The sequence below is a fragment of the Pteronotus mesoamericanus genome, unplaced genomic scaffold (genome assembly GCF_021234165.1).
Source record: "Pteronotus mesoamericanus isolate MK-2021 breed Mesoamerican mustached bat unplaced genomic scaffold, CSHL_Meso_final contig_20, whole genome shotgun sequence".
NCBI lineage: Eukaryota > Metazoa > Chordata > Mammalia > Chiroptera > Mormoopidae > Pteronotus > Pteronotus mesoamericanus.
In genome coordinates, this window is record NW_026555085.1 from 8761498 (window position 1) to 8776091 (window position 14594).

General features: G+C 36.7%; 1 protein-coding gene across 1 annotated transcript in view; it reads left to right on the plus strand.

Moving 5' to 3' along the window:
• The window catches only part of DNAH8 (dynein axonemal heavy chain 8), a 302018-nt gene that overhangs the window by 124510 nt on the left and 162914 nt on the right, over positions 1–14594 (plus strand). The window contains exons 39-48 of the mRNA XM_054569318.1: positions 616–788; positions 1926–2104; positions 6724–6911; positions 9012–9098; positions 9187–9294; positions 10156–10290; positions 11668–11829; positions 13587–13833; positions 13927–14168; positions 14255–14395. Of these exons, the coding sequence (XP_054425293.1) occupies positions 616–788; positions 1926–2104; positions 6724–6911; positions 9012–9098; positions 9187–9294; positions 10156–10290; positions 11668–11829; positions 13587–13833; positions 13927–14168; positions 14255–14395 (1662 nt within the window). The remainder of the gene's footprint in view (positions 1–615; positions 789–1925; positions 2105–6723; positions 6912–9011; positions 9099–9186; positions 9295–10155; positions 10291–11667; positions 11830–13586; positions 13834–13926; positions 14169–14254; positions 14396–14594) is intronic.

The following is a 14594-nucleotide window of genomic DNA, read 5'->3' on the forward strand; positions in this document are numbered from 1 at the left end:
GAACTTCATTCAGTTTGTTGAACGTGTCAACAAGATCTTTTCTACCTTTGCCTAAAACATTTTTCCCTCCCATCCCTCCATCACTCACCCCTTTTGTTTTATTTCCTTGCCTAATTCCAGCTATTAGTCTAGGTGTTAGTTTCAATGTTTCTTTTTTCTTTTCTTTTCCTTCCTTCCTTCCTTCCTTCCTTCCTTCCTTCCTTCCTTCCTTCCTTCCTTCCTTCTTTCTTTCCTTCCTTCCTTCCTTCCATCCATCCTTCATTCCTTTCATCCATCCATCCATCCATCCATCCATCCATCCATCCATCCTTTTGAGTACCCTTCTTAGACACCCTACACTAGGTTAGGTCCTCTTGCTATGTATTTTGATAAATCCTGGATTTCTTTTCCTACTTTATCTCAATTATTAATTTGTTTATCTTTTGTCCTTTTCTGTGAACCCCAGGATTACTGAGGCTCTCCCTTTTTACCCAGCATAGTGTCAGGCCCAAGGAGGGACTCAGTAAATATATTTTAAATGAATGAGAATCATTCATGAATGCGTAACAACTGCCCATATGCTTATTGTTTTATGCTATTGTAATTTAGTATGCAATCTCATTTTATGTTTTTAAGGTAAAAATGCATATCAAATCAGTAACTGATTTTGAGTGGTTAAAACAGAGTAGATTTTATTTTAAAGAAGATTTGGATCAAACTATAGTGTCTATTACAGATGTTGATTTTATTTACCAAAATGAATTTCTGGGATGCACCGATCGACTTGTTATCACTCCATTAACAGATAGGTAGGAAACTTAGTTTTTGTTATTCCATTTTATAATTAAATGGTGTGCTTCAAATTGTTATAAAATTGCATTTGAAATATTAACAAAAGCTTCTTGTTGCTGTGTTAGGTCTATGGTAGCTCATCAAAGCCAACATAACAGTGAAATACATGTACTTTATTTCAATTTAATGTACATGCACATTAAATTTTAGTAAAATAGAAAAAGACAAAAGAATAAAAGCAAGATTGAATGTTGACTACAAGTAATTTACTAATAAACTCTAGATTGCAAGATGGAAAAATATCTCTCAGACCCTAAAGGAAGTCATTAGAATTGCAAAGAAGGATCATCTAATTTAGTCTCCCGGTTTTTCAAATGTGGAAATTGATACCTAAAGTGAAGTTTCTCAGCCAGGTCTGAATAGTCAGTTAATGGCAGATCCCTTCACAGTTTTTTCCAGTATTTGACACTAGACTAGAACTAAGTCTTTTTCATCTTCATGTGTCTGCAACAGTTCAATATGTTGTGCATAGAAGACACTCAGTAAATGTTTGTAGAACTGACTTAAATTGGATAATAGAACAATTAATTCTGCCATTACTTTACAAAGGACTGCCTCCAGGTAAAATTATAACATTTAAATTGGGTCTTCAGTCTTCTCTGGACTCATACAACTTCCCTTTATTTGCCCAGTGCCACTGCCACCTAAAGTCGTCAATGTATTTTCCCTTCCATTGATGTTTACACATAAAGCTCCATATATCATGAAGCTTTACTAAATTTTACTTAGATCTGAAACAAATATCACTGAAGCTGAATCATAGATACAAGAAGACTTATTAAATTATTCTTTACACTTATCTAAATAAATGAAACATTTCATAGTAAAACAATTTGCAATGGTGTGTTGGAGTTGGCTTATACCAGCTCATTGTGGAGTTTAGAAGTTTGTCCCAAGAAATGTTTGCAGTCACTCACTTTACTACTACTAATGAATGTCAGGTACTCCAGCCTTGTTTGGTTGCCTGCCTTTTATGTGAGCAGCTTAAATTCTAAAGAAAACAAGCCCATTCCAGTCACACTGGACTTTTGCTCATGTTTTACTGAAGCGTGTTACCCCTTACTCACAATGCTTTATCTGATTGACATTTGCAGATGTTATATCACTTTAGCACAGGCTTTGGGAATGAACATGGGAGGTGCTCCAGCAGGACCTGCAGGCACTGGCAAAACAGAAACAACAAAAGACATGGGAAGATGTTTGGGAAAGTATGTGGTCGTGTTTAACTGCTCAGATCAAATGGATTTCAGAGGGCTAGGAAGGATTTTTAAAGGTAAGTGTCAAACACTTAAATTATTTTTGTTGAATTTATTTTTGTGCTTATTTTCTGATATAAATCTAAAGTGACATTTTCCCACATAACAAAATTAGTATTAGTTGATGCATAAGATATTGTCATTTTTCTTGGCCAAAAATGGCTGGATATCATCGGTTTCACTGGTTCAGTAGTATTACTGGCATTATAATCTATGAGTTGATTGTGTATTGGAATATGAAAATGGAGTCAATTTATTACCAATGGTGGAAACAATAGTGGAGGAAATAAAATGAAGATAACAAACCGATGACACATGTGACTTTCCTTCCAGCATTAACTCCCACTGAAATGATTGACTTTTTAAAAGCATAACAACACTGGAAGAGAAGAGGGAGGGTCATTTGCAGAGAGGAAATTCTGAGAAAATCTTGAAAGATAGGTAGTGAGTGGCTTCAATGGACCAAGAAAAAAAGATTAGAGAGTGCTTCAGTCTTAGAACCCAGTGCTTGGTGGTCCTCTCTTTTCTATCTACATGCATTCTCTTGGTGATCTCATGTAGACCCCTACTTTAAATACTATCCGTGTGCTCAAATTTGTACCTCTAGCTTGGACTTCTTGAAATTTCAGATTCATATATAGAACTGGTATCTACTATTTGACATCTCCACTTAAATGTCTAATAAGTCTAACCTGGTGATTTCCTCTCCCCATATCTAAGCCATCCTCAGCCTTCTCCATCACATTAAGTTGCTGTTTCACTCTTTCAAATGCTCAGACAAAAAAAAACAACAGAAAACAACTTTGCTCTTTCTCTAATACTCACATCCCAACAACAAATCTTTCTTTGTCGTTTGTCAACAAACGCTCAAAATACACCCCAAATCTGATCACCTCTAATTCCCACTGCTGTCATAGTGGTTCAAACCAATTATCATCTCTCACCTGTACTATTCAAATAAGCCTCCTAATTGGTCTCCCTGTGTTTACCCTTGTTCCCTACATTCTAGTCTCAAAACAGCACAACAGCAATACTTCTGCATGTAAGTCAGATCCTGATGCTCTTCTGCTGAAAGCTGCTTAGTGGCTTCACTCAGAGTAAAAGCCAAAATCCTTACAATGGTCCTGTATTGTACATAATCACACCTGCCCCCTCCCCACTGTAATGTCCTAACCTTCTGATCCCATCTCCTAATACTTTCTGCTACCCTCACTCTCTCTACTATAGCCACATTGACCTTTCTGATGTTTCTCAAGTGTTTACAGCACATTACCTCCTTAGATTCCTTACTTTTGCCTTCCTTAGATTCTTCCCCCAGATATTCATCCACATGGTCCACTTGATAAAGGATGTCCAAAGCAAGCATCATACTAGAAAATTTGAAAGCATTCTCTTTGAAATGAGGTATAAGACAGGCATTTCCATTATTATTTCTTCTAGTAACCTCTGTACTTCAGATCCTACCCTATGCAGTAAAGATAGATAAATAAATAACAAAAATACAAAGATTGGAAAGGAATAAGTAAAAAATTTTATTATTTACCCGTGATAAGATACACTCAAAAAATTCAACAAAATCTATAGAAAAATAGAATACTGTCCTAGACTAAAATCAACACAAAATAAATTTTATTTTGAGAAATCATAAAAAACAGAAAATGAAAATTTCAGAAAGATACCATTTATAATGTAATTTAGAGAGTATAGAATTGGAGCAGGGATTGATAAATAAACTTGTGGAATATAATAGAGAATGCAAAAATAGGCCAAGGACACTTGACAGATGGCAACGGTATCACTGTAAATCAGTGATGAAGAGACAGAATTTACAATAAATTGTTCTGGGACAACAGTTGATTAATAGTTAACAAGGGAAATTGGATCCCTACGTATATAAAAATTGGATGCTTAAATCATGTATAAAACATAGTTCTGGGAATTAAATGTCTAAATGTGGTAGGCAAAACTGTATGGATTTTTGGAAGGTAATAAAAGAAAGTATCTTTGTTTTCAGAGTAAAAAGGGATTTTTAATACAAAAATTAATACATTGCCTACCCTAAGTTAAAAACATCTGTTCATCAGTGGATATCAGAAAGAGAGAGAAATGTAATGCCAGAAATTTGGAAATGGCATTAGCAATGTATTGTACCTACAAAGGATTACTATCCCAAGTATATGAGTAAAGCCTGTGAATCAATGAGAAAAAGATAACCTGGTAGAAAAATGAGGAAAAGTCTTAACCAGGCATTGCACAAATGAAGAAAGCCAAATGACTGGCAATCAAAGAATTGCACATTACAAAGAGATTCCATTGTGTACACACAAGATTAACAACAATTTAAGTGTGATTTTTTTTTCTTTTACCAATAGCAAGATACAGAGCAACAGAAACAGCCATCCACTACTGGTGGGAGTGTAACATGTTTGGGAGAAAAAGCGTACATATGTATTCTCAGCTGTTCTACCTCCTGGTATATTCAGCATTAAAAAAAGTTTTTCTTCAAATTGTTAAGAAACAAAAACTAATAATGAGCAGCTGGTCTCACTCCTGCCAAATTGGCAAAAACGGAAAAGTCTGACTAAACCACGTTGGTGAGGACGTGTAAAAATTTTAACTCCTTCTGTGTATGTAAGTTGTAGAGCTGCTTCAGAGAACAGTTTGGCAACTGGTGGTGAATGTGAAGGTGCCCACACTCTGAGCAGTGAGCATTCCCACTCACACAGATTGCCAGAAGGTGTGAGCAAGACTGACACATTGTTGTAGCAAATTGCTAGGAATAACCCAAATATCCATTGAGAGCAGAAGGACTTTTTTAACTGGTATGTTTATGCAATGGAATACTATACAGCACAGCCTTTTAAAATAGTGAATTAGATCTTCATGTATCTGTACAGAAAAATCTCAGAAAAATACTGAGCTAATGATTCAAATTTCAGGAGGATATGTACAATATTTTATAGATAGCTAGACTGATGTAGATAGATAAATAGATACATATAAATTTTAAAATTGCAAAATATGTAGTGTTCATGAACATATGCAGAAGAGCAATTTTTTAAGAGCATGCGTAGGAACTATGGGCGTCAAATTCAGTGCAGAGGTTACCTCCGGGGAAGGAGAGGATGTGGATCCAAGAAGGATATACATGGGCTTGAACTGTGGTTCTAACATTATTCTTTAGAATGAAATCTGAACCAATTATTAAGATTTGACAGGCAGACACATGGATATTCATTATATTACTCTTTTTAAATGCCTGTCTGTTAAAAATACTTTTGAACCCTGAGAATCATTTTCTAGTCAAAGAGGAGAGTTCATGCCTGTGGATCGCTCCCAGCTTGAAGGTTGAGGATGGTTGAGAGAAGCAGGCTAGAGTGCAAGGTAAATCCCACGATACCAAAAGTATAGTAGAAGGCAAAGAAAAAATGTTTTTCCTCCATATAAAAGCTGTAGCACAGCTATCTGAGGTGAGAATCCTGACAAAGATCATCCTCAGGTGGGAGCTTGTGCCAGAGAGGCAGCGGGGCACCAGATCCGACTGCAAAGCCCAAGGCCTAGAGAGCAGGCTTTCTTGCACCTCCCATCCCTTCCCTCAAATCATCAGAGGCAGGAATGCGTCCTGCAAACAGGAATTTGCATTAAGGATGAGGAAATGTATACATATGCAGCGATAACAAGGTCATAAAATATTTGAAGAAATTAGGAAGGCATCCAAAACAGGCACCTACTGACCACTAAACTGATTAACAGAGAAAACAGAAGAAAATTCAAAAGTAAATAAAATTAATAGCTTAAAGAGATTTAAGAATTTATCACATACAACCAATTTTTAAAAAGCAGGCTCCTATGAAAAAAATAAGAATTGGAAAATTTGGATATTGAAAATGTCAATTTATTGAAAAACTCTCTTGAATTGGAATATTTAGCCAAGATAATACATTACAAAAGGAAATGGAAAGTTAAAAAAAACAAACAAACTTAAGGGTCATAGGGATAGCTCTAAGTTCCAACATCTGTATAATAGAAATTCCCAAAGGAGAGAGAAGAAAAAGTTGAGGGGGAAGGGGCAAAAATAAAAGAAAGAAGAGCATTTCATGCAGCTAAAGATAATGAAGGTTTTCATTCTTAGAGATTAGACAGGAGCAATGTTCACAACATCCAGGGCTTTCTTTGTGCTGGGTTTTGTAAGCAATAAATAAAAATCCCCTTGGCTATTCTCTGTCTTACCCAGCCTCCTGACATTTCTTTCATTTTAACAAGAAAGGAGCAGCGAGGCCTGACTCAGGGAGGACATTCCTTATTTTGTCAGTTTCCCCAAGCATTATGGCTCTTCCCCGCCCCCATCCCCATTGGAGATGGGACTTCCAGACTGAGTCAAACTTTATCACCCTCCAGCATCCCTGAATGTAATGTCTGTACTTTCATTTTGACAGTGTACTGTATTCATTGTCTCAGTGATGGTGTACAAATAATGAAACCTCTTTCTATCACTGGAATTGAATATGTCTTCTAAATAGCCAGATATGAAATTTTATATAAATTGTATTTCAATATTTAATTGTTCAAGAGCGTTTTGGAGAAATGATTGCTGCTAAGAAGTAAAACTTTTCAAATTAACTGTTTTTCATACCAGGTCTTGCACAGTCAGGTTCTTGGGGCTGTTTTGATGAGTTTAACAGAATTGAATTACCCGTCCTATCAGTGGCAGCCCAACAAATTTATATTGTTCTGACAGCAAGAAAAGAAAGAAAAAAACAGTTTATTTTTTCTGATGGTGATTGTGTTGATTTAAATCCAGAATTTGGAATCTTCTTAACAATGGTGAGAACATAGGTTTTAAATGCAGTTTGGTTCATTTCATTGTTACAGACTTAAGTATAAGAAATTATCTGTTAGTGGATAAATGAATGACTGTCCAGGGGTCAAGAGCTATTCTTTTGTATCATATGATTTTTTTGAGTTGTAAGAATACCCCAGACAGAAGACAAAAGAGTGATATGTTAATTATAGTACTGTTTATTGAACACTCAGTATGTGTAAGGTGATAGGCTTTGTGTTTTATGTACTGTATCTGACAGGATAGCTATAGTAACAACAGCCAAATCTTAGTGGCTTAGTGCATCAAAGATTCGTTTCTCTCTGTTGATGGGATTGGATGGAGAGGGCAGGATCTGCTTTATATGTCCTTCCTCTGGTACTGTTTCAATCTTTGCTGGTTTCTGTAGCAAAGGAAAAGGAAAACATGAAGAATAATGCTCTGGCTCTTAGAGTTTCTGTCCAGAAGTGACACCAGTCAGACCATAGGTTAAAGCAATTTATGTGACCACGCCTAACTTCCAAGGGGCAGGGGAGTGTAGCCATGTGCTTTATTTTGCATGGTAAGTATTTTATAACTGAGGTACCTAAGGCAGAGATTTAAAAACGTGCTCAAGTCATACAGCCAGTTGATGATATTGTCTAATATCAACACCTGACTACCTAACCTCTACACTTGGTTTTCTCTGAAACTTGATAAAGGGTGATGGGTATGATTTAAAATTTCCAAAATAATTCAGTAAGGTTCTATACCAAAGAATTGTGGCAAAGTCATTTACCATGTGTTTGAGGGCAGAGCTTTGAGATATGTTTCACAGGTAGAAAACCAAAAGCATGAATAAATAGAGGTTTCTATGAATTAGGGAAATGAATGTTGAACTAGTTTTACTTAATGTTTTCTATTCAGTTAAAATCTCTTAAGTTGCAAGATATCATAAAATATCCTGAGTTTTAAATGTCCCTTTGGATAAATGATAGCAAAAATAAGGAAAGTTTCTGATAAGTTTTATTGTAAGCAGATGTCCAAAAAGCAATTGGGGGTAAATAATAATCCTGAAGTGATCAGTTTGATAACTTAGAAAGTGGGATGAAGATATTTATTTGGTTTGATAATTGTGGCATAGCATAATTTAAGAGAAGTTTAACATTCTCCCTGGATTAAGAATAATATTGGAAATGTTGATTAGATGCAAGGTTTGGCTGTGAATAACTGAGTCATGAAAAATAGTGGCTTAACATGTAAGGATTTATTCTCTTAAGATTTTTCTGTTTCTACTCTATCATGGTTTCCAACCTCAAGGTCACCTTATGACTAAGATGCTACATAAGCATCACTGTTTTATTGCAGTTATTTCACGCAGTGTGTCTCTTTGCATCTCACAGCGTAGCATTGGCTGGGAAACGTAGTTTTTAATCTGGGTAGTTATGCTCCCGGCTTGCAGCCGGAGTTCTGTGACTAAGGAAAGAGAAAAGAAGGAGTATTGATAGGCAACCAGCAATCTCTGTATTCCCAGCATAGAGCAAGGTATCTCGCCCTTTGACAATACCCAATAAATGGTCAGGGATTGAGGGTTTCTAGTGTACTTTCCTAAAATAACTGACCTGTATTTGCCTTGTTTATCTTTGAACCCCTAACCTTACCCTTGGGACTTGGGGTCTGACCTATCCTCAACCTATAGCTACTTCTGAGGACTTAGTTAGCATCCTTTCCACCTCTACATTTGTCCTTTTCTGTGTTTTTCTTATCCCCATCTTTATTTCCCTTCACCACCATGGGTTTTTAAAATGGTACTTTGTCAGACAAAGAAGTCTATAATTTTGACTGAAAAGAATAGTTGAAGAGAGGGAATAAAAGTTACCTAAGTACATCAGTATAAAATTATGAATTTTCTTTTTCTTTCAATAACATATTTTCAATCATAATTATCCAGGTATTTATTCATTTCTTTTCATTTTCTTTTCTGTTTTCCTAACGAATAGATAAGCAGATGCTTAATTTTTGCTACACTAAGTGATATGTGTGTCTTTATTAGTATAATGAAAATGGAACTATGTAAAAGGGAGTGATGTGACATCAATTAAAAATTAAATGCTTTTAACTTTTAGAACCCTGGATATGCTGGGCGCCAGGAACTACCAGAAAACTTAAAAATTCAGTTTAGAACTGTTGCTATGATGGTTCCGGATAGACAGGTGTGCATTGGAATTTAAAAACATAATTTACATTCTTTACTTGTTTTCCATACAAGTTGTTGAAAATCTCACTATATTAATTTTTCAGATCATTATGCGAGTTAAACTTGCAAGCTGTGGTTTTCTTGAAAATGTTATCTTGGCTCAAAAGTTTTATGTTCTTTACAAACTCTGTGAGGAGCAACTTACTAAGCAGGTAACTTTGTATATTTATTTTTTTCCCCTAGCTGTAAAACTTGGTATTTTACTTAGCAGTTTTACCTTGATAAATGCTAATCAGCAACCTTAAGAAAATCTCATTGACACTTTTCTAAAGTGTATTTATAGTTACTTTGCTCTGTTGGTCATGTATTTTAAAACCTGTTTATTTTTGAATAATTATAAATTCACCAGAAGTTGCAAAGAAACGTACTGGGAGGGTCCATGTATTCATTATCCTACTTCCTTTAAAGTTGAAATCTTATAACTATAGTACAAGAACAAAACCAGATAATGAACATTGATACAATCCAGAGTTTATTAAAGTTTCACTAATTGTACATGTACTCAGTGTGTGTGTGCGCGCAATTATATCACATGTGTGGATTCATAAAACTACCACCACAATCAACATACAGACCTGTTTTATCACGGCAAGGTTCCCTCATGCTACCCCTTTATAGCCTCAGCCACCTCTCTCCCAAATCCCTAACCCCTTGCAGCCACTAGTCCTTTCTCCATCTCTATAATTTTATTTCAAGGATGTTATATAAATGGAGTCATACAGTATATGACCTGTTTGTTATGTATTTCAAATCTGCCTCTCAGACTGTATCAGACTGTCTTATTCTCAAAAGATATTTAAAGTGAGAATACTGTATAATACAGCTTGATCTTTCCAGTGGAATGATTGTTTTTCAGTTAAATGAAAGGTGGGAGAATTTAGTTAATAAAACTTTGCAGCTCAGCTACTCCAAAACTACAGTTTATGTATCAGAATACCTACCTGCATGTATATAGTGGGCCTACAGTTAGAGCTTTCCAATTAACTACTCTTCCTTACTCTTTCCCCTCTTAGGTTCATTATGACTTTGGGTTGAGAAATATCCTATCTGTATTGAGGACGCTTGGATCTCAGAAAAGAGCCAGACCAGAAGAGAGTGAATTAAGCATTGTCATGAGAGGACTAAGAGATATGAACCTTTCTAAATTGGTATCTCTCTTCTCTGAGTTTACTCCTCTTTCCAGAATTTGACCTAGTTTCTTTCTACTTGGCTGACAAGTGAGGGTTGGCTCATGTTAGGCTGCGAACACTGGTAGTTGCAGTAACAGTGGGTGTGTGACTCTACCCCTAGGCTGGAGATGCTTTTACTGGCCAGGTGTGTGCCGTAAAATGGGCTTCATGAGCAGGCGTCAGCCCCCAAATTTCAGTCTAGCACTCTACCATTATTCATAAGGGGACATATTTTAAACATGAAAACCTGGATTTGCAGGGAACCACGAGGATTTTTTTTCTTTATCTGTATATGCTTGGCTTATCTCAACTATGTCTCCCCCAAAACATCATTTCTGTTTTCCAAAAATGCATTGGAAGTCGGCTGTGGCGATTATAATAGTTACTGCACTGATTTCATTCTTGTCACAGTGAGCCAAATTGTTTTGAACTAGCTGATGGGTAGGTTCATGTGGTATTTATTCAGGGGACTCTCTATATTGTTTCTATGTCCTGGGAGAGCAAGGCTGAGGAAGAAATGTTCTAAGGAAGTTCACATTGTAGTTACAAAAACGAACAATTAACACCTGTGTAATTCATTACTATTAAAGAACCTTTTCAGGAGTACTGTCTTGTTTGAGTCTCATAACCACTCTGTGGGATTTGGATGGCTAGCGTGCTTATGGCCATTTAGGAGGGAACTGAGACTGAGTTTGGAGAACCTATCTTCAAGCCCAGTCAATTGAAAAACTGGAACAAAAATCCGTGAGACTTTCTGATGCCAAATTCTCTGCTCCTTCCAGGACACCTCACTCTTGCCCTTAGATAAAGGTATTCTTGCGACTCTTAGGCAAGAATTCCAGAAAGCATCAGGGAGACACAGGAAATAAGGAGAAATAAGAAGTGTTCAGCAGTTGTGAATGGGGTGATCTAGACATTAAAGACGCAGCTAAGAAGGATTAGGGTCAGTGTACTCAAACCTGCTGCTTATAAGAAGTCAGAACTGTGCTCTGATGGTTTTCCAGCTGATGTTGGATGAGCCAGTCATGCAGGGCCATGGATATTTTCCTTATTTAAAGAAATATTACTATTTTATTTTCATGGGGTTGGGACTATTAATTGCATATTTTTAAGGTTAATGTGTATACCTGTGTGTGAGAAGCAGAGCATTCATATGGTAAAGTAATGAGGTCAAACCTTGGAGCAGTAGACTGTAGAAGATGTTGAATGTTCAGGAGAAAGTACTAGAGGATACAAGTCTGGTGAGGAGAGTAATAAATTATTCTCTAGGCATGAAATGATAAGTGCTATGTGCTTCTTAGTTGGTCCATGAACATTTGTTGACTGTATGAGTAAATTTATTCTATGCCATCTTAGGTTGATGAAGATGAACCCCTGTTCCTCAGCTTAATCAATGACCTGTTTCCAGGATTACAGCTGGATAGTAGTACTTATGTGGAACTACAAACTGCAGTAGCCAACCAGGTTCAATTAGAAGGTTTGATAAACCATCCACCCTGGAATCTCAAACTTGTGCAGGTAGAGAAACTTTAATCTATTATCACTATAATGAGAAGCATGCATTGTTAAAGACCACCATTTTAAGAGAAGAACTCATGATATTAGTCTTACTTGATATAAATGTTGTAGCTAAATTAAAACACGTCGATGCAAGAAGAATCCTCAGGGGAATGTGTTGGTCCTAGTAGGGATGGTATGGATTTACCCTGCCTCACAATAAACAAGTAGTAATTTACTGAGGTACTTACATCCAGTGAGAAGGTTGGGTAGTAACTAGAATCTCAAGGGAATATTAAGTTATAAAAATCCAGGGAGATGGAATGATCCAGCTGGCTTCTTGTGCCAATCTGGCAGTGTCGCCCATGGCTGGGTGCCTTGCTGGGGCATGGAGCCTGAGGAATCTGGTAGTATTGCTTTGTTCCTACTTTGTGTGTGGACGTGTTCACACACTTACCGTAAAACTTGAGTCTTTGTCTGCATCTCTGGGTATCTTTTTTTTTATCTTCACCTGAGAATATGCTTATTGATTTTAGAGAGGGGAAGGGAGATAGAGAGACAGAGAGAAACATTGATATGAGACAGAAACATTGATTGGTTGCCTCTTGTATGCCTGTTATGTGACTGAGCCCAAAACCTAGGCATGTGCCCTGATGCAGAATCAGACCCGTGACATTGTGGTTTACTGGATGACGTTCCAACCAACTGAGCCACACTGGCTGGGGCTCTTGGTGTCTTTTCTGTTCATCACATTTCAGCTGCTGTTACAACCACTTCAGTACAATGAGTACTAAAATCCTAGTCTTCTGAGTAGGTGAGAGACAAGAATGTTGTGTCTTTTTTTGATGTCAATAGCATTTCTTTTTAGTATAATGTTATGGCCAGGGCCTCTGTTGCTTATAAACTATGGGTTAAGTATTAATATGTATATTTCTATCTAAAATGTTAGGAGGACTCAAATTCTACCTCTAATGAGCTTTGAGACATTTGACTTTTACTAACAATAGGCAGAATGTTGTAACAGGAACTGTCCATGTTTTAGTATGTCTACCTGTATCTCTTTCACCATTTCCATGTGTTCTTTCTCGGTTTCTTTGTGATTCTAATACATTTATCCACATTCACCACACCCTCCTGGAGAACTGTAGCCACTTTATTGGCAGGCACAAAGAACAGGCAGTGCCAGAGAGTTTATCACACCTCGCTTGGCTTCTCCCCATTCCTGTCCTGCTTCCTTGCGTCCGTAACAGTTTCTCCTCAGAGCACTTCCTCAGTAAATTGATTGCACAAGAATCCTCAATTTCAGCTATGCTTCTGGAGAACCAGAAGGCCAGCGTGTACTTGGAACTTCACCAAAATGGTTTGTGTTGCTGATTTCTGCCGCTAGGGGGCGATATGATCACATTGCTTGCCGCGAAAGTGGAAAAACTGCTAGATAGGTAACAGCAAAACAAAACCACAGGAGTAAAATCACAAAACAAAATCACAAGGTTTCAGAAACAAAAAACTAGATCCTGAATTAATTATTTCCAAAATTTAATTCATGTTCCACATTGTCATAACTTTGTCAGATTCATTATAACTTGGTGCTAATTTGCTATTCACATCTAGTAAAACAAAAACTTTTTTTACGTTTTCTCATTTTTAAAACAGTGAACTTGTTACTTTAATGAAGCGATTATTAAAAGCTTTTTCATTTCAGCACAGTACTTCTATGAATGTCAGCAAGAGACTTATAAGTTACATTTTCCAATTGATTTTTTCATTTCATTGCTTAGTTATATGAGACATCCCTGGTGCGTCATGGCTTGATGACTCTTGGGCCCAGTGGTTCTGGGAAGACAACTGTTATAACCATCCTGATGAAGGCATTAACAGAATGCGGCAGGCCTCACAGAGAAATGCGAATGAATCCAAAAGCTATTACAGCGCCTCAGATGTTTGGCAGGCTGGACACTGCTACCAATGATTGGACAGATGGGATTTTTTCTACTCTGTGGAGAAAAACATTAAAAGCTAAAAAAGGTACACATAAGCTTTCCTTTGTGATCAATTATTTTTCCTGCCAGTTTATTATTATCAATTATTTGCTTAATTCTCTGTTTCAATTATTTGCAGGTGAAAACATTTTCCTTATTTTAGATGGCCCTGTAGATGCCATTTGGATTGAGAACTTAAATTCTGTTTTGGATGACAATAAAACACTCACGTTAGCTAATGGAGATCGTATCCCCATGTCCCCTAATTGTAAGCTTTTGTTCGAGGTCCACAATATTGAGAACGCCTCTCCTGCCACGGTTTCTAGAATGGGCATGGTCTACATCAGCAGCTCTGCCCTCAACTGGAGACCGATATTAGAGGTGGGGATGAGAGACTTGCAGAAACCTGCTCAGTATCTTTCCATGTTTCACTTTCTTAATAAACAGAGACTGTTTCTTTGCTGCAGGCGTGGTTGAAGAAGCGCACTGCACAGGAAGCTTCTGTATTCCAAACTCTGTATAATAAAATATTTGAAGATGCATATACGTTTATGAAACTAAACCTCAATCCGAAAATGCAACTCTTAGAGTGCAACTATATTGTGCAAGTAAGTTTTGTTTTTTTTTGTATATTCACTACTTAGATTTGAGACTTTTTTCCTACTCAGTTGTAGTTTAGAGACATCTGCAATAGAAAATTTATGCAGTCCACAGAAATCTTTTTATCATTTGGCTTTGAAGGCTCTGAGAAAATGGATTCTTATTAAAGAGCTCATTAATGTTCTTACTGCCATCTTCTGTCATTTT